This window comes from Neofelis nebulosa, chromosome 6, assembly GCF_028018385.1.
Source record: "Neofelis nebulosa isolate mNeoNeb1 chromosome 6, mNeoNeb1.pri, whole genome shotgun sequence".
Lineage (NCBI taxonomy): Eukaryota > Metazoa > Chordata > Mammalia > Carnivora > Felidae > Neofelis > Neofelis nebulosa.
The window spans coordinates 8,486,640-8,505,899 of NC_080787.1; the positions used below are offsets into that span (position 1 = coordinate 8,486,640).

General features: G+C 42.2%; 2 protein-coding genes and 1 pseudogene across 6 annotated transcripts in view; 2 read left to right on the forward strand and 1 right to left on the reverse strand.

Moving 5' to 3' along the window:
- The window catches only part of RIPOR2 (RHO family interacting cell polarization regulator 2), a 234,576-nt gene extending 231,654 nt beyond the window's left edge, over nucleotides 1-2,922 (forward strand). For all 4 annotated transcript variants that reach the window (XM_058732832.1, XM_058732824.1, XM_058732828.1 and 1 more), the window contains one exon: nucleotides 1,178-2,922. In XM_058732832.1, the coding sequence (XP_058588815.1) occupies nucleotides 1,178-1,278 (101 nt within the window). In that variant the 3' untranslated portion in view covers nucleotides 1,279-2,922. The remainder of the gene's footprint in view (nucleotides 1-1,177) is intronic.
- ARMH2 (armadillo like helical domain containing 2) lies at nucleotides 2,751-9,969 on the forward strand. 2 transcript variants are annotated; one of them, XM_058732834.1, is made up of 3 exons: nucleotides 2,751-2,888; nucleotides 5,668-7,175; nucleotides 9,479-9,969. In XM_058732834.1, exons 2-3 carry the CDS (start codon nucleotides 6,911-6,913, stop codon nucleotides 9,904-9,906), a joined length of 693 nt encoding a protein of 230 aa, XP_058588817.1. In that variant the 5' UTR covers nucleotides 2,751-2,888; nucleotides 5,668-6,910; the 3' UTR covers nucleotides 9,907-9,969. The 2 variants fall into 2 exon arrangements, with proteins under 2 accessions (XP_058588817.1, XP_058588819.1); XM_058732836.1 differs by having other exon boundaries at nucleotides 2,792-2,888; nucleotides 6,818-7,175.
- A 7,336-nt stretch (nucleotides 9,970-17,305) lies between these two features.
- On the reverse strand, nucleotides 17,306-17,482 carry LOC131515648 (U4 spliceosomal RNA; annotated as a pseudogene).
- Nucleotides 17,483-19,260: the final 1,778 nt, after the last annotated feature.

The following is a 19,260-nucleotide window of genomic DNA, read 5'->3' on the forward strand; positions in this document are numbered from 1 at the left end:
AACTCATTATTCCCAGCTTTGTCTCTCTTGTATTAAATACGTGAAAACCTGCTTCTTATCACTACTTCTCTGTGATTGTTTTCCCCGTTTCCTAATCATTGTTTTAAATAGGAAAAAATAGAATGGAATGTTCAGATAACTTGCAAATACCTGTTGGCTGTTCAGGATGGTTCTACTGGCAGACGTGACCTAGTTACTAGCTGGTAGATGGCATCACCACATGTGTCCAAGGCCAAGGGTAATTTTTTTTAGCTAGAGTTTTTTAGCTAAATTTGACTTTTATAAAAGACCCTTTAGATATGTCAATATATAATGTAAAAAAGTAAAAGCTATATCAAAGTTCAATGCCTTGAAGTCAAGGACCAGCCATTCTGAAATCTCTAACACACTTATAATCCATATGGTTTCTCAGGAAGAAATCTATGTGTGAAATTATTGCCATTGAATGCCCCTAGGAGTTCAACTGTTCCACACCCTGACATTATTTTAGTCTCTGGCATTAACTCAAAAGTACTTGGTTGTTCTACAAAGGAAAAAAGAGACAAACCAAAAAGCCGACTCTTAACTACAGAGAACACACTGATGGTTACCAGAGGGGAGGGGGATGGGGGATGGGTGAAATAGGTGAGGGAGATTAAGAGTACACTTATCTTGATGAGCACTGGGTAATGTATAGAACTGTTGGATCATTGTATTGTACACCGGAAACCGAAACATATAACACTGTATATTCACTACACTGGAATTCTTTTCTTTAATCTTTATTTATTTTTGAGAGAGAGACAGAGCACGAGCGGGGAAGGGGCAGAGAGAGGGAGACACAGAATTCGAAGCAGGCTCCAGGCTCCGAGCTGTCAGCACAGAGCCCGACGCGGGGCTCGAACCCACCAACTGTGAGATCGTGACCTGAGCCGAAGTGGGACGCCCAACCCACTGAGCCACCCAGGCGCCCCTGGAAGTTTTTTTTTTTTATTTGAGTATAAAAAAAAAGTTCTTGGCTCTTCTAAACAGTACCTAGGAAACAACATAATTAAGAATTACAGAAGATGACTTTCCTTACTAAAGTTAACATTAGCAAATATAGCAATCCATTCCCAAACAACTGGTTTCAATTCGTTATCCTGAGTGATGAATAAGAAGGTTAAACTGGTGTTTATTTTTGATGTTCTGCGCGCAGGAGAAGATGGGCGGCTGGCGTACGAACAGCTGGACAAATTTCCTCGAGACCGTGTTAACGCTGGAGGGCGTCATGGGGCTGAAGTTGCCACGGCCTTTTAATGAGCTCTGCCCAACAGCCATCTTAATAAATGGCCCTGTTCATCAAGATGGTGCTGGGATTTAGCGGGCGTGTTTAAACCTTGAAGAGTTCTGCTGAGGTTGTCTGGAAATTTAACACGTCATGGATAGAAGTCAAAGTCGAGCGTCATAGTACCTATCTACTTTTCCTTTGGCCGATAGAATAGGGCCAATATGGCTCCCTAGATGACGGTGTCGATTGCGCTGACAATACTTGGTAAAAGAGTCCATCTTATCTCGTATGTATGGAATTTTAAAACAGCCATCTTTGTACTTTTTTGGAAGTTCTTCTCTAAGCCTAAAATCGTCACATGATACTTTGATGACTGTCACATGCCTTGCGGTGTCTCCCCGTCGTGTCCTGAGGGTTGAGGGGCCCCACCAGCTACCTAATTTTACCTTAAATGCAAAGCACAAAAAAGAATTTCTTCGAATAACAGTTTGCCCGCAAAACTCGGTAAAATGACACATTGTAAGAGTTTAAATTTTTTTTTAACTTCATTTTTTTTCCAAGCCTCCATTACTCTTTTGTTTCTTTTCTCCATCCTGACCGTTCCCAAAGCATGTTTCCGTGATGGATAAAAGACAGGTTGATGTCTAAGATGATACCCGTACTCCTTAAAAAAAGACATTCGAAGTTGAAGCTTTTGTGAACACGAGCCATTTTTTTTTATGATGCTTTTACAACAGAGGTATTTTGCTGCTAAGACAAATCAAAACAAAAACTCATGGAATCAGAAAGCTGTGATGCTCTTTGGGGTCGTAGAACTGGGCACTTGGAGGAATCTTAATGGGGCGGGAGCAGAAGGAGATTCACAAGTGGTCCTTGCTTCTACAGGAATTACCATGAGATTAGGAGGAAGAATGTCCCGAGGGACGAGGCACAAGGGACAGTTACTGCCCCAGAGAAATCACTCATCACTGGGTGGGATCTCTTGGCCAAATAGTTAAAACAACAGCTCCCCTCACTGTTTCTGTATCAGGGGAGCAATTCCACTAAATAAAGTACAAGACCACTAGATAGCTCGTACTAACTTTCCTTCCTCTTAAGAGTATACACGGTGGGATATGCCAAGATATCAAAATAAAATGTGTGAGTGTGATTTAAACCGTGGAATATCAACTGTATTCTGGATGTGTTCGTATCAAATATTTAGGTGTCGTTTTAAATATTTACATTTTAGCAAGACCTTTAAGAACAACTCTTAATCCATTTTAAAGTAAGAATTGTTTGCCAGACTTCCTGGCGAATAGTTCTTTCAACTGTGAAGTTATAATGTGTATATATATTTGTATATTTATAAATATTATATATATGCATATATCCTTCATTTTAAAGGTACATTGTACAGTCTGTAGTTTAGCATGTATAGTCTGTAGCCTATAGTCTCTGTTAGATGGTTGATTCTTTTTGTAGAAAGTCAAATCACAAATGTTACAGTTTTTTGTTAGTTTTGTTTTCGTTTTCTAATTTTTTGAATATTGCATGAGTAATTAATTACGTACTTTTGTATTCATTTCTGCATTTTATTTTCACTCAGAGGGGGTGCCTTTAGTCTCGTGGCATTTGTATCCATCACTCTTTCGATCATGTAAGTTAAAATAAAAATTATTTTTGAATTGTTACTCTTATGCACAGAGTCTGCTCTGTTTTTCACATGCCCTTCTTAAGCTGGCGTTTCTACAGCACAGGGTGCCTCATTTCGCAACTTGAATTTCTCATCTTGAAATTCCTTCACTTGTAAATGAAGATAATAATGTTTACCTCTCAATGTGTTGTAAAGCTAATTGGAGGAAAAGAGCTGTGTTTCAGAATTGTGGTATCTGTGAGCAGAGACCACGAGCCCCTTGAGGATGCTAAGAGCCTTCATTTGTGTGTTCCCAGCCCACACCCCACACGTGTCATCACAGAGGAGCCCCCAGCATTCAGCTGGGAGAGTATTCACCCACTGACGCTATTAAATACCAGTGATTCCTTTGAGTCAGCAGGAAAAATTTTCTCCTACAAGGAAGGTTTATTGCTATACTGTTTAACTGAATTGTCTTCCTTAACTTTACAAGATGGTAAAGGAAAACCGTAAACCCCAACTCGGCAGAAAACACCAGCCCTTCTTACTGTATTCGAAAAGCAAATTAGTCAAATAGAAAGAGAAATATTTTTATCCCTGAAATTTTCCTGGAGATAATATCTCTTATTAATATTCTCTTGATTTTGAGAAATTCTAAGTATGCTTTGTGTGAGAAACAAATTGCTACAAACCTGATCTCTAACTTCTCATTTATTCAACAAGTTTTGTGTGTTTGTTTATTTGCATACTTACTATGAATAAGGTATATACTGGGGACTGTTCGTTGTTTTTTTTTTAATTGTTTTAATGTTTATTTTTGAGCAAGAGAGAGAGAGAGAGAGAGACAGAGCACGAGTCGGGGAGGGGTAGAGAGAGAGGGAGACACAGAATTTGAATCAGGGTCCAGGCTCTGAGCTGTCAGCACAGAGCCCAACGCGGGGCTCGAATCCATGAATGGTGAGACCATGACCTGAGCCGAAGTCAGCCATTTAACCGACTGAGCCACCCAGGCGCCCCCTGGGGACTGTTCTTGATGCTGCAGATACAGCAGTGAAGAGAAAAAAAAAAAATCTCTGCCCTCACAGGGCTCATATGCTGGTGAGGGAAAGACAGGGAAGGCGATCATAATTGCACAAGGTTAGGGAAGGGAGAAGTGACATGGCAAAGGTCACAAGTTTGAAGAGGGTGTTCGAGGAAGGCCTAATAGAAAATTACATTTGAGCAACGACCTGAGGAACTGAGGGGTGAACCACGTGAATATCTCTGGGAAGAAGAGGTAACAATAAGTACAATGGACTTGAAAAGGAGCCATGCTTGGGGTTTTAGATTTTACTAGCAGACACAGTTTATTTTTAATTTTTTTTCTAATAGACAGATTTTAAAAAGTAAAAATAATAGGGGAAGTTAACTTTAATAATACATTTTGGGGGGCGTCTAGGTGACTCCGTCGGGTAAGCAACCAACTCTTGATTTCGGCTCAGGTCAGGATCTCACGGTTGGTGAGTTTGAGCCCCTGCACTGGGCTCCACACCGATGATGCAGTCTGCTTGAGATTCTCTCTCTCTCTCCCTTTCTCTCTGCCCCTTCCCCTATGACATCACGACCTGAGCCAAAATCAAGAGTTGGACACTTAACTGAGCCACCCAGGCACCTTCATTCTTTTTATTTTTTTCTCATACTAAGTCTTCGAAATCCAGTACGTAGTTTATACTTACAGCACAGCTCAATTCAGATTAGTCACATTCACGTGCTCCAAAGCTACATGTGGCTGCCGTGCTGGCCAACACATGTCCATGATTCCCAGTTGTCCCACTAATAATCCTTTATAGCCTTCACATGCATATGCACGTGCTCGCATACCCACATGCACAGGTGCTCACATACACGCATGCACACGCGTATGGATACAGGGTTCCAACCATGGATTACATGTTTAGTTGTCATGTCTCTTTAAGGCTCTTCTCACTTACAACAGTAGCCACTCCCCCTTTCCTTGAGCTTCCGTATCTTGATATATTTGAAGAGTATAGGCAGGTACACTTTGTAGAAGGCAAGAGAAGAACTGTAGGGTAGTCTCCTTGAGTGGGACAAGTCGTGAAATGTACTGTAGGAATGGAGAGGGACCCGCCGTCCAAATTTCTACGTTGACAGTAGAGCCTTGTCGATAAGTTGGAAATGAGATGCGTGACCAATAAAAGCCAAGGATAAATCCAAAAATTTCAACCTGAACCGCTGGAAGGATCGGGGTGCCCTCTTCCGAGACAGAGAACCTGAGCAGCAGCTGGCTTAGAGAGGAAATGCACGAATTCTGATTTGGACATGTTATATTTGAGAAGCCACGTAGACATCCAAATGGATGGCTGTCAAGTTGGTGACTGAATGTGTTTGGAGTCCAGGTGAGAAATCTAGTTAAGAATACAAAACTGGGGAGGGGGGCGCCTGGCTGCCTCAGTTGGTGGGAGCGTGTGACTCTTAATCTCAGGGCTGTGAGTTCAAGCCCCATGTTGGGTGTAGAGATTACTCAAAAAATAAAATGTTAAATATGAGATGCCTGGGTGACTCAGTCGGTTGAGCATCTGACTCTTGATCTCGGCTCAGGTCATGATCTAATGTTCATGAGTTTGAGCCCCACCTCGGGCCCTGAGCTGACAGCATGGAGCCTGCTTGGAATTCACTCTCCCTCTCTCACTGCCCCTACCCTATTCATTCTCTCTCTCTCTCTCTCTCTCTCTCTCAAAATAAGTAAATAAAATTTTTTAAATAAAATATTAAAATATATTTGTGTGTGTGTGTGACGGAACAGTCTTGGAACACCCCAATATTTGGAGGTCATAGAGAGAAGAGGAACCAGCAAAGGAAAATGGAGGGTGGCAAGCAAGAGAAAAATCAAGTGTGACATCTTAGAAGCTATTCGCTAGGTGAATTGAGTGTTTCAAGGAAAAAGGAGTATCCAATGCTGAGGACTGAGAATTGGACTCAGCAGAATGAAGGTCATCGGTGAGCCTGAAGATTCATGGGTTTGAAATCCATCTTTGGAGTACATCCAAGAGACAGTGGAAGAATATTTGAAACACTAAGTATGGCAACTCTTTGAAAAGTTTTTGGCGCCTGGGTGGCTCAGTCGGTTGAGCATCTGACTTCAGCTCAGGTCATGATCTCACAGTTCATGGGTTTGAGCCCTGTGTCAGGCTCTGTGCTGATGGCTCAGAGCCTGGAGCCTGCTTCAGATTCTGTGTCTCCCTCTCTCTCTGTCCCTCCCCTGGTCACGCTCTGTCTCTCTCTCAAAAATAAACATTTAAAAAAGAAAAGTTTTTGTATAAACAGGAACAGAGCAATAACTTGGCAGAGGGGTTCTATGAGGTCAAGAGAGTGTTTTATTTTTTTGAGAACAAGTACAGCGTGCTTGTTGATGTGAAAAGGATCCAGTCAACATGGAAAACTTAGTTAAGGAAGAGAAGAACTGTAGGGCAATCTCCTTGAGTGGGACAAGTCACGAAATGTACTGCAGGAATGGAGAGGGGTCCATAACAACAGGACAGTTGGAGTATATGTGCACGGATGGAGATAGGTAGACGCAATGAAGGCAACCATGCCTTCCACCGACTGCTTCTATTTTCTCAGCAAAATAGGACCAACATAGGAAATCCATGATGTGGAGGAAAACTCTGATTCCGTGACAAATAAGCAGAATAGCCACAATGCTATGAAAGGAAATTCAGAATAAGCCAAGTAGAACAGGCAAGTTCCCGTAGATCCTGTGCAAGCAAAGGGACAAGGGCGGGAACACTCCTGGCGTATGTGAGGAGAAGCCAGTGTGGTTGACGCTGAGATTCCGTGCACCAGAGGCGTGTAAGTGAACTTGATTTGACTGAAATTGTAGAAGGCCTTCGATGGCGGCCTGAAGAATTTAGGCCTCCATTGCTTGCCCCTGATTTGTGTATTCCATTCTCCAGTGTCGCTAAGAGATACATTCCAGAGTTCTAGACTGTTGACTTCAGCTGCCACAACACAAGGATAACTGAAGCACCACTGGCCTTTTTCATACGATGTCTAAGGCACATACTTATTATGTGCAATTTTCAACTCAGATCTACCAGTATTTTGTGGGGCTGTATCAGCGCCTCCAGAAGTTCTGGAATGTCACTGTTAGGCGCATTTTCATTAAGAAGAAGGAAGAAGATATCCCTTCGGTTGAGAGTATTTTTCACAAAGAAAAATTCGTGGTGCTTGGTCGTGTATTGAAGAATCAATCTCTAGCCATTGAGAAGAGGGCTCAGGCTGCATATAGAATCGGACTGTTGGCCTTCACAGGTACGGACTTATTTTTTATTTATTTTATTTATTTTTAATGTTTATTCATTTTTGAGAGAGAGAGCGTGAGCAGGGGAGGGGCAGAGAGAGAGGGAGACACAGAATCTGAAGCAGGCTCCAGGCTCTGAGCCGTCAGCACAAGGGGCTCGAACTCACGAACCACGAGATCATGACCTGAGGCACTGAGCCACCCAGGAGCCCCATGCTGGTACTGATTTAACCAGCTGTGCTAATGTAGGTCTTTCAAAATCTTCTGCTTGTTATAATGCTGTAAGTTAGTGATTTTCATAGCTCTGATCTTAAAATTCCAATAACATTTCCTTTGCCTAAATTTTTAGTTTTTTGTCTTTGTACCACCAAAGATATTTGCTAATCATTTTCTCCTTAAGGATCTCATGTTTTAAAATAATGTGTCCATCCACTAGATTCTACTCCTGAAATCATTATTGCACTATATGCTAACTTAGATGTAAATTTAAAAATTAATTAATTAATTTTAATTTAAAAAAGAATGTCCATCAAATAAATTACTCAGTAAGAACTTTCCCACTTTTGTTAAAAACAACTATACTGAAATTGCCTGTCAAAGTTCTCATTATTATTTAAAAAATAAAATATCTAAACCGACTTGATATAATTCCAACTTAGTGATATGATTCCAACACAGAGTAATACCAGTGGATATTTTATTTTTATTTTATTAATGTTTATTTGTATTAGAGAGAGAAAGCAGGAGAGAGGTTGGGGGGTGGGGTGGGGTGGGGGGCGGAGACACAGAATCTGAAGCAGGCTCCAGGCTCTGAGCTGTCAGCACAGAGCTGACATAGGGCTCGAAGCCACGAACTGTGAGATCACGACCTGAGCCGAAGTCGGACGCTTAACCGACTGAGCCACCCAGGCACCCCTATTTTTTATCTTGTAAAAATGCATTACACAGAAACTACCTTAGAAAAATCATTAAAAGCCTAAGGCTGTTAAAACACCTATCAGGAAGGCACTGGGGCATCAGTGAAAAGCAACCGTGAATGTATATTTGGCCAGAAAATTACGTGGTAAACTGCTCAAACACACACCACTCTAATGATTATCAGGTTTAAACTCACTCCACTTTTTTTGTTCCAATAAATTTCAGGATATGCAGTGAAATGTTATACATAATCTTCAACAACACGTCTCTTGATGATAAGCTCTGGTAGCTATAAGTATCATAGGTGACTGATCTCTTTTTTAATGAGATGTAATTTGACAGACTAAATTTTTCAAAGAATGGCGTCCGTGAGAGAAAACATTTACCGTTTTCAAGAACTAAGGGGTCCTAGGTGCCAGGATGGGTGAGAACCAGTGGCACAGAGCTAGAAAGAAGCTGGAGGATTCCCATGTGAAGGAAGGATAAATGGCGCCCACCACTTGAGAAAGTTCCCTGTAGAGCTCTGTTCACCATTTGGGGGAAGAGCTGGGTGGTTATAAAAGAGTCAGAATTCTTTAACTTGATGGTATGTAACCTCAGTCTTAGTTATACTTGTAGAAGGCAGGGAAAGAGCCTATGCCCAGGCTTCAGCTAAAGCTTTAACATTGGCTAGAACATCCTTGGGTCCACGGGACTGTGGTAGTGCCACTAAGAGAAATCCAAGCCAGGTCAAAACTCCAGTGGCTAGAATCTGGCCAAGTATGCCAGCTACTCCTCACCACCTGAGTAGTCTTCGTCCAATGTTTTCTTGGCCAGTACCTTCTTAGGGTTTGAGGTTTGAACTCGGGCAATCTGGGGTTCCAGTATACGAGGAAAGTAGAGCCTGGGTTCAGGTGGGGTCAGTCTGGGAACCAGGTTGGGTTCCCAAGCAAGAGCAATCTTATAAGGTCACGTTGGTTCCAGATCTGCAAGAGTCGGGCTGAGAAATGAGACATCAGAGAGAACAGGACAGCAAGGGACGGCTCATGAAAAACCTCTCTTACGAGTTACACCCTGGCTTTGCAGAGCAGTGTTTTGGTTTTCCGTTTTGTTTGCTCGGTTCATCTTGAAGTACTGACTCCTGACACCTACTCAAGTAGGTGCTTGAATAAAGGAGCCAGGGAGGAGACTTTGACAGGCGGGGAACTTCCAGTCCCTTTCGTGTTTTGTGCTTATCAACATACTTTTTCCTGTTCACAGCAGCACACCAGGAGGGGGTGGGGGGGAAGGAAAAGGAAAATTCAGAGCATCCAAAGTGTCAGTATACAGCAAAAGGAATATGGACACATCAGCACTCAAATGTCACCAGCTCCTAGATACACCAAATACTTCTGAAATGCAAATACTTATTTTCCAGGAGGACCCACGGCTGGGAAATACGCCACTGAGCACATAAAAGAAGTGGCCAGTTTGTTGCAAAATCACCAGCTGGCGCCGAAAGTAAAGATTCTGCTGCTCCAGAGTATAGCCTGCTGGTGTTACTTAAATCCTACCAGCCAGAGGAAAGCCAAGAATTTCAAGTTTATCCCTATCCTCATGAGGATTTTTGAGTACAGAGTCGATTCTGTCATCAAAACTGAAATCAACAAACACCTCCTTGTTAAATTTTGGGCTTGCTACGTTCTCTCTGTCATGACCTGCAATAATGTGTCCTGCATAAAGGAGCTTAGAGACTTAGGTAATCTGAAATATCATTTGCAAATACTGGCGGCTGAGAATTGGTCTGGGTGGCCTGAGAATTTTGCAGAGGTGCTATATTTCCTCATTGGTTTTCACAGGAATTAATTTCTCTAAGGGCAGCTACCGTTGCATTAACCCGGAAAACTGAAATAAACAATAACAAGTCGAGATAGTACTCTAAAGTGTTTTCTTTTAGGCAGTTGAAAAATTCTCTATCAACCATCACGGTGACCGAAATAACCAAACGTATGAAAAGCACCGCTGTTTAAAATGACCTCATAGAGGGACACCTGGGTGGCTCAGTCAGTTGAGTGTCCGACTCTTGGTTTCAGCTCAGGTCACGATCTCACATTTCATCAGTTTGAGCCCCACATCGAGCTCTAAGCTGACAGCACGGAGCCTGCTTGGGGTTCTCTCTCTCTCCCCCCCTGTCTCTCTGTCCCTCCCCCGCTTGTGCTATCTCTGTCTCTCTCAAAATAAATAAATAAACTTAAAAAAAAATTTTTTAAATAAAAATGACCTCATAAAATGTAGGTTCATAAAACGGGGATTCAGTGTACGATGCATTACCTATACAACTGTTAGGAGCAATGGTGTGTTTGGGGGGGGCGGTCATCAGATGACATTAAGCCAAGGCACCTAGAAATGCCAAACCCTAACCTCGCCCACAGCCACCTCTTGTAATGGACACTACCCCACCTGTGCCCTTTTAGCCCTATCTCAGTGCTGATCTTCTCATCATCCAGCTGCCACGACTTTATCTGAGAGGGTTTTCTGGCCACCAAAGCATGATCCCTTCACACGTGAGGCCAGCTGAAAGTTCGGGGCAATTAACACTCAATAAAACCTCAACTCAACTCCACCGGTAGAACTCTGGATGGAGACGGGGTGCCGCGTGTTCAGACGTCTAGAGACAGCCTGAAGGTAGGCTCTTGGGTTTTCCTACAACAATGTGCACAATCCCTGTATTATCGGTTAGAGAATAAGTAGCAGAAAGCCTGCACTTGACTTCTGTGCTACGCAGTCTCATTAAAAGCTTTAGTGCAAAAAGCAGTATTTATTGCAAGTGCCTAAAGGCACATCGACAGTTGCCTTAAGTTGCAGCCAGTGGATGTTGAATTTTTCACCTTTTTCACAAACTGGCTTTGACTGAGCTGTGCTTCAATGTGACGGTAAAATGGTAATGCAGTTCTGTGATCCCTGCTTGTATTTCTTATAGGAGGGCTGATCACATCACGCGGATTCATAGGGATCTTGGCACAAGTGTTCTCAGGTGTTAAACCAGAGAAAGCTGTGTTCTGCTGAGCAATTGTGTATTCTCATCCTCTGTGAATTTTGTGAATGCAGACTTTCTCAAACCAGAATCCCATTTATGGTGGTAGATTAAGGGTTGAAAATTGGAAGTCCCATTTAGAGACTGGGTCATGGTCAGAAATTACTTTTTGTTAATGCTTTTTATTTTATTTTATTATTTTTTTGAAGTTTATTTTAAGAGAGAGAGAGAGAAAGAGAACCAGCAGGGAAGGGGCAAAAGGGAGACAGAGGATCCGAAGTGGGCTCTGTGCTGACAGCACGGGGCTCAAACTCCCAAACTGTGAGATCGTGACCTGAGCTGAAGTCGGACGCTTAACTGACTGAGCCACCCAGGTGCCCCTGTTAATGCTCTTTAAAATTAAATTTTAATAGTAATGTCCAAGTAATACACAAACATAATTTAAAAAGTCAAATAATGCGGGGTGCCTGGGTGGCTCACTCAGTTGAGTGCCTGACTTTGGCTCAGGTCATGATCTCACAGTTCATGAGTTCGAGCCCTGCATCTGGCTCTGTGCTGACAGCTAAGAGCCTGGAGTTTGCTTAGGATTCTGTGTCTCCCTCTCTCTCTGCCCCTCCTCAGCTTATGTGCTCTCTCTCAAATATAAACATTTAAAAAAAAATTTAAGTCAAATAATACAATGACTCAGACTGAGAAATAGCAGTCCCTTAACCCCTTCCTGATTCGCACTCCCAGAGACGACCATTTGAGGTTTTTTGTGTGTTTCTTCTGGTTTTTATGATTATTATTGTTTTATTATTATGACTATCCTAGTTCTAAATAGTTCACATAAGGGCACCTGGGTGGCTCAGTCGGTTGAGCGTCCAACTTCGGCCCAGGTCATGATCTCACGGTCCGTGGGTTCAAGCCCCGCATCGGTCTCTGTGCTGACAGCTCAGAGCCTGGAGCCTGTTTCAGATTCTGTGTCTCCCTCTCTCTCTGACCCTCCCCTGTTCATGCTCTGTCTCTCTCTGTCTCAAAAATAAATAAACATTAAAAAATAAGTAGTTCACATATATTGCTAATTCTTTTTCCCCCCAATTTTAGGTAATTTTCTTTTTACTTCTTACTATGACTGACAAGGTCTTAAGGTTCTAACCCTGTTCCTTGCTGGGGTTTCCCCTTCGTCTCTCAGTATAATTGTGCCACAATTGTCCATTAAAACAAGAGGAGTACTTCAGCGTTTTTCATGGCTAAGTAGTATGTGTAGTATCATTTCCTTCCTCGTACAACTCTGTTTTCCCTGGAGTCTGATTCCTTTGTTGTGTTGCTTAGTTTCATTCACGGATTTCCATTCTCCATAACTGTTCAGCCACCCAATACTTACACGCCGAGTAATTGTTTCCTCTTGAAGACAGACCCCCACCCCCATCCTGGATGCCACCATGCTATTGTTCCCATTTGGGCCTCCCACCTGGCTAGCAAAGATTTTAGGATTTCCATTCACCACCAGGGATCCCCTCTATCCCTCCCATGTTGGGGGATCCCACATGCTATTGAGGGATCCCACATACTTTTGCTTTCCTTTTTCTGGTTCACTCCCACATCTGAATTTGGAGTGGGTTTTACACTAGTTTCCTCAGAAAGAATGAAGAGGAGGTTAATTTTTGGAGATCTGCCATTTCCAACGATACGTTTATTTTTCTGGAGGGATCATCTGACTTCAGCCAGCCTCTGACCCTGGAGGAGCAGCAGAGGACCTCAAAGTCCTCACTCCTCAGAAGAGAAGAGCCAGGCTCTGTTTTTCCCAAAGCCTACAGTCAGTGAGGTCACTCACCTCTGCTGAAACCAGGAGTGTTACAGGACTGGTTTCCCACTCCTGGAAGAAAACCTCAGATTTAGATTTTCTTTTTAATGTTTATTCACTTTTTGAGAGACCGAGTACAAGCAGGGGAGGGGCAGAGAGAGAGGGAGACACAGAATCCGAAGCAGGCTCCAGGCTCTGAGCTATCAGCACAGAGACCAACGCGGGGCTCAAACTCACAAACCACAAAATCAGGCCCTGAGCTGAAGTTGAACGTTTAACTGACTGAGCCACGCGGGTGCCCGAAAACACCAGATTTAGAAAAGTAGCAGGTTCCCTGCTGGAAAGAATACTTTCCAGAGGTATTCTATCTGTATACAAGGAAATGTACATATATCCCTTTTCTTAGTCTTGTTTTAACATATAGTAGCATTTTGTTTGCAGCAATTTTTTTCTGGTATTCACCTTTTTAAAAATTGAAGTATAATTAACATATACTAGATTAACTTCAGGTGTACAATGTAATGATTCAACAATTCTATACATTACTCAGTGCTCATCGCGACAAGTGTTTTTTTTTGTTTGTTTGTTTTGTTTATTTTGAGACAGAGTGTGAATGAGCATGAGTGGGGGAGGGGCAGAGAGAGAGGGAAAGAAAGAATCCCAAGCAGGCTCCACACTGTCCGCACAGAGCCTGATGCGGGGCTCAAATCACTAACCATGAGATCATGACCTGAGCTGAAATCAGGAGTCGGACACTTAACCAACTGAGCCACCCCGGTGTCCCATGATAAGTGTACTCTTAATCCCCTTTATCTATTTCACTTATCACCCCCCACACGCCATCTTTCCTCTGGCAACCACCAGTTTGTTCTCTGAATTTAAGAGTCTGTTTTGAGTTTGTCTCTTTTTTTTGTTTCTTGAATTCCACATGAGTGAAATCATCTGGTATTTGTCCTTCTCTGACTTATTTCACTTAGCGTAATACCCTCCAGGTCCATCCATGCTGTTTGTTGCCCATGTCAAGAGTTCCTGCTTTTGTATGGCTGAGTAATATTCCATTGTCTATATACCTACATCATCTATATCTCACGTCTTTATCCACTCATCTATTCTGCATATCTATAATCTATATGCCATCTATCCCACACTTCCTTTATCCATTCATCTATCTATGGACACTTGGGCTGCTTCCGTATCTTGGCTATTGTAAATAATGCTGCAATAAAGAGAGGGTGTGTTTATCTTTTCAAATTAGTGTTTTCATTTCCTTTGGGTAATCGTCTAGCAATGGAATTACTGGATCATATGGTTAATTGCAATTTGTAACTTTTTGAGGAGCCTCCATACTGCTTTCCCATGGTATCTGTACCAATTTACATTTCTGCCGACAGTGCACAAAGGTTCCTTTTTCTCCACATCCTTGCCAACACTTGCTATTTCTTGTGTTTTTTTATTTAAGTCATTCTGACAAGTGTAAAGTGATGTCTCATTGTGGTTTTAATTTGCATTTCTCTGGTGATGAGTGATGTTGAGCATCTTTTCATGTGTCTGTTGGTCATTTGTAGGTCTTCTCTGGATAAATGTGTATTCAGGTCCCCTGCCCATTTTTTAGTTGGATTATGTGTGTGTGTGAGTTACAGAAGTTCTTTATATATTTTAAATATTAACCCTTTATTGGATATGTCATTTGCAAATATCTTCTCCCATTCAGGAGGTTGCCTTTTTGTTTTGCTGGTTTCCCTCACTGTGCAGAAGCTTTTTAGTTTGGTTTAGTCCCAACAAAGTAATTTTGTTTTTGTTTCCTTTGCCTCAGGAGACCTATCTAGAAAAGTATTTTTATGGCTGATGTAGAACACATAGCCAGCGATTTCTTTAACAAGTTTTATGGCTTCAGGTCTCACATTTAAGTCTATAACCCATTTTGAGTTTATTTTTGTGTATGGTGTAAGAAAGTGGTCCCGTTTCATTCTTTTCCATGCTGCTGTCCACTTTTCCCAGCACCATTTATAGAAGAGATGGTATTTTCCCCTTGTACATTCTTGCCTCATCATAAATTGACCAGAAAAGTGTGGGTTTATTTCTGAGATCTCTAGCCTGTTCTACTCGCCCATATGTCCATCTTTGTGCCAGTGCCATACTGTCTTGATTACTACACCTTTGTTGTGTATCTTGTGATCTGGGATGGTGATACCTCCAGTTTTGTTCTTCTTTCTCAAGATAGTTTTGGCGATACGTGGTCTTTTGTGCTTCCATACAAATTTTAGGATTATTAGTTCTAGTTCTGTGAAAGATGGTGTTGTATCTGCCAATACTTTATCTTGGTCTAGGTTCTATACCTTAAAGAATAGATCATTAAGTAGATCTATTAAATAGATAAGATAGAACAAACAGAATAAATAGAATAGATAAATAGATCATTAAATGATCTTAAATATAGATCATTTCACATGTGTGGGAACATATCTGTGGAATAGATTTCTAGAAATGGGATTGCTTAGCAATACTCATATTTTTAAGTTTCCTTCTGTGCCCTGTTTTGTCACTTTTCCTTCATCCTCCCTGGCTATTAACTGACTCATCAGTGTGAGATTATGTCTGTTATAGATCACTGTCATTTTTCATGGGGTCTAGGGAGACAGAGTAGCTAAATGGCTGGGTTTGACTCACATGCTTAACCGGAAACTGCTAAGGCCCCTCTTCTGACAATGCTTAGAGAACTTTTGGTTAACATTTTATCTATGGAAACGTAGCTTATGAGGCAGCCTATCTCTGTTGTTGTATTCAGATTCCTCTTTGGACTCTAGCACACGTGGAAGTTGAAGGTGGTAAAATAAAAGGCTGAAGCGGGCCTTGAGACATTCGTATGCTAAGCTTGGAATTTAAAACTGGTTTACCAAAGTGTTAACACTCAGTTACTTTACTTTCCTTGGTTGCTCCTTACAACTGCATCTCTCCCCAACATTTGAGTTCTCCTAGAAGCGAACTCCAGTTAAGAATTTGAATGCAGGGACCGTATTTGCAAGATTGACCTAAGGAACTAAGAACAGGGTGGGGGAGAAAGCCGATAGAAGGTGTGTTATCAAAAAGTTACTTTCTAGGTAAAAGGGAACTTGTGATCCTACTGAGGGACTGCTCTAGTAAATACACAGCACACACCTCAGTTATCCTGCCCAGAGGCCCCAGGAGCTCAGACACACCAGCTCCTATCCTTCTTGGGCGAAAGATCATGACCTCATCAGCTAAAACCTAAAATTCGACTGAGGTATCTTGGAAGAGGCAGGGTGGGCACAGGGTGGTTTTTCTAAACAAAGTCTCAAGGGCCCTAAGGCTGCGTAGTGACATGTGTGGTGCTCTGGCTCGTTAGAATCAATTTTTCTTCTGATGACATTTCATTTCTTTTGAGGGGATATCTCATCCACGGTGTAGTCTTAAGAGACCGTCAACCCAGCCATCTTGCCCTTCCGAGGAGCAGTGACATAAGCCGGGCTATGCCAATCTTGCCATCTCAGGAAAGGGGAGAAAAATCAAACAGCACTAAGACAACGTCGATTAGCACCTGCTGCGGGGTCCCCAGTGCCGCTCTGACTTCTGCTTCCTCAGGACCATTGTAGTCTTCTGATGAATCCCATTTTTGTTCATGGCAGACAGGATTAGTTTCTCTGTTTTACAAAGAACTCCAAGAAAGGCAAGAAGAGACACGTTCAGAAATTTTTTAGAATAGCTTTTCTACATACATCTTAGTAACATTTCACTTTCTTCACAGACCTTCTCACCACGCCACCCCCGCGACCATACCCACTGTTTTTAAACTTGTACCAGTGTATAGAAAAGCAATTAATGTAGGGATATTTTAAAATCTGGCCACTTAATTTGTTTCTGGTTGCTCTTGTTTCTTATGTAAATGAGTTCTTTTTCCTTCCCATAATTAGCTTTATTTGGTTTGATTGCACCAGACTGAGACCGCAAAAAGAATTTGTAATAATTGTGGTCCATTCTTCTCTAGTTCATGACCTTACAAGTTTCTAAAGCTTTGCCTTTAACCATTCACCATGTGATGCTAGGCATAGGAAGATAGTTTTATCAAGTTGCAATTTCTTCTTTTCCAAGCTTAATCGTATCCGTGCTGTTATTTATTAGGATTATGGGCTTCCCCCCGCCTTCAACGTTCAGAATTTCAAGCGTGCACTAAAACTAGAACAATCTTGCATTCCTGGGATAAACCCCAAGTTGGTCATCATTTTTTATCTTCCAGGATACAACTGGATTAGATTTACCATTTTATTTAGGATTTTTCCATCTGTATTCCCCCTCCAACCCTTTATGGGCCATCCTGGTTAGTTTTCGTATGTAATACTAACTGTATAGAATATATTGACAAATTAGTTCAGTCTAATCCAGGCTTCCCACGTTAACGGTTTTCCAACAGATTCTTAACCTATTGATATCCTTACAGAAGCTCTCCTGAATTTTTTTAAGCCAACGTCAAAGAAGTTAGTCTAACTTGCCAGATGTGATGGACCTTTGACTCTGTCTTCAAGGCATTTCACTGAGGTGTTCTCAATTAGCAATAATCGCGCCTCGGATAAACCTCATTGGCTACGATACTGCCACTGCGCAAAGCTCACTGAGGTGTTCTGACTTTAGATACCTAATTGAAAATCAGACCTGGGGCGCCTGGGTGGCTCAGTTAAGTGTCCAACTTCGGCTCAGATCATGATCTCACAGTTTGTGAGTTCAAGCCCCGCGTTGGGCTCTGTGCTGACAGCCTGGAGCCTGCTTCAGATTCTGTGTCTCCCTCTCTCTCTCTGTCCCTCCCCCACTCACACCCCCTCTCGCTCTCAAAAATAAACACTAAGAAAAAAAGAAAAGGAAAATCAGACTCCTCATCTAAAAGTAATTCTTCCAAATTCTCTGTCAACTAGTTCCCAAATGCTAGGCTTAAAAATCTATCACCCCAAGTTTCCTCTTGAAATCTCTCAAAACCACCTCAAGGTCCTTAGGCAACTGATTTGCTTTCTATCAAGATTCTAGTTGTATTTAAATGGAAGCATACAGCAGGTACTCTTACCTTGTTTCTTTCACTCAACGTCATGGAGATCTGTCCATGTTGTTTATGCCTACTGTGACTTTTTGTTTTGAGACAAAGCATGCATGAGTTGGGGAGGGGCAGAGAGAGGAGAATCCCAAGCAGGCTCCACACTGTCAGCGTGAAGCCCTACATGGGGCTCAAACCCACAAACTGAGATCATGACCTGCGCTGAAAATCAAGAGTCGGATGCTTAACTGAGTGAACCACCCAGGTGCCCCTCTAGTCTTTAATTCCATCTTTGGGCTAATGGCCCATCCCTAAAACAGAGCTGCACTAACACAGTAGCCATCGGCCTCATGCAGCCATTTAAAAACAAATGCAGTTCCTCACTCCCACTGGCCCCATCTCAGGTCCTCAACAGCCACATATGGCTCACTGGTCATCACACTGGACAGCAAAGATATTTCTAACATCTCAGAAAGTTTCCTGGACAGTGTTGCTGTAGATTAATCACTTTTTTTTTTTTTTTTTTTTTTTTAAGTTTATCGCTCTCAAAAATAGAGTGCAAACAGGGAAGGGGCAGAGAGAGAGGGAGACATAGAATCTGAAGCAGGCTCCAGGCTCTGAGTTGACAGCACAGAGCCAGATGCGGGGCTCAAACTCACAAACCGGGAGATCATAACCTGAGCCAAAGTCGGATGCTGAACCGAGCCACCCAGGAGCCCCAATAATCACTTCCATTCTTAAAGCATTTAGTTAAGACACTGTAGTAAAGGTTTTAATCCTCAAATAACACTGAGGCAGACTTCATCTCAACATAGGAGAGAAGAACGTTAGGTGAGCCTGGGTGGCTGTCAGTTGAGCGTCCGACTTTGGCTCAGGTGGTGATGTCAGTTGATGTGACAGCACCTGATGCTCAGGTGGTGATGTCAGGTGATCGCATCAGGCCCTGTGCTGACAGCTCAGAGCCTGGAACCTGCTTCAGATCCTGTGTCTCCCACTCTCTCTGCCCCTCCCCTGCTCATGCTCTGTTTCTCTCTCTCTCAAAAATAAACATTAAAATTAAAAAAAAAAAAAAAATCAAATTCTATATGGAGAAAGAACTTGCCGCAAATAGTCATTTAAGGCTTGACCGTGCTCTTTATTGCCAGTCTACACGAAGGTATGTGTATGCTTCTCACAGAACACATTCTATCCCAGTGCTACTTTATAAACAATTCCCTTTGTCCCTTTCTTCATTCAAAACACCTATGGGAAATTTCTAACTTAATCTCTTACTCGCTTATTCCTCAATATATACTCCATACTATCCCATATGTGAAATGTGTGGAGAAAGTTTCAGAACTTTTACCTTTTGTCCCCCTGCATCTC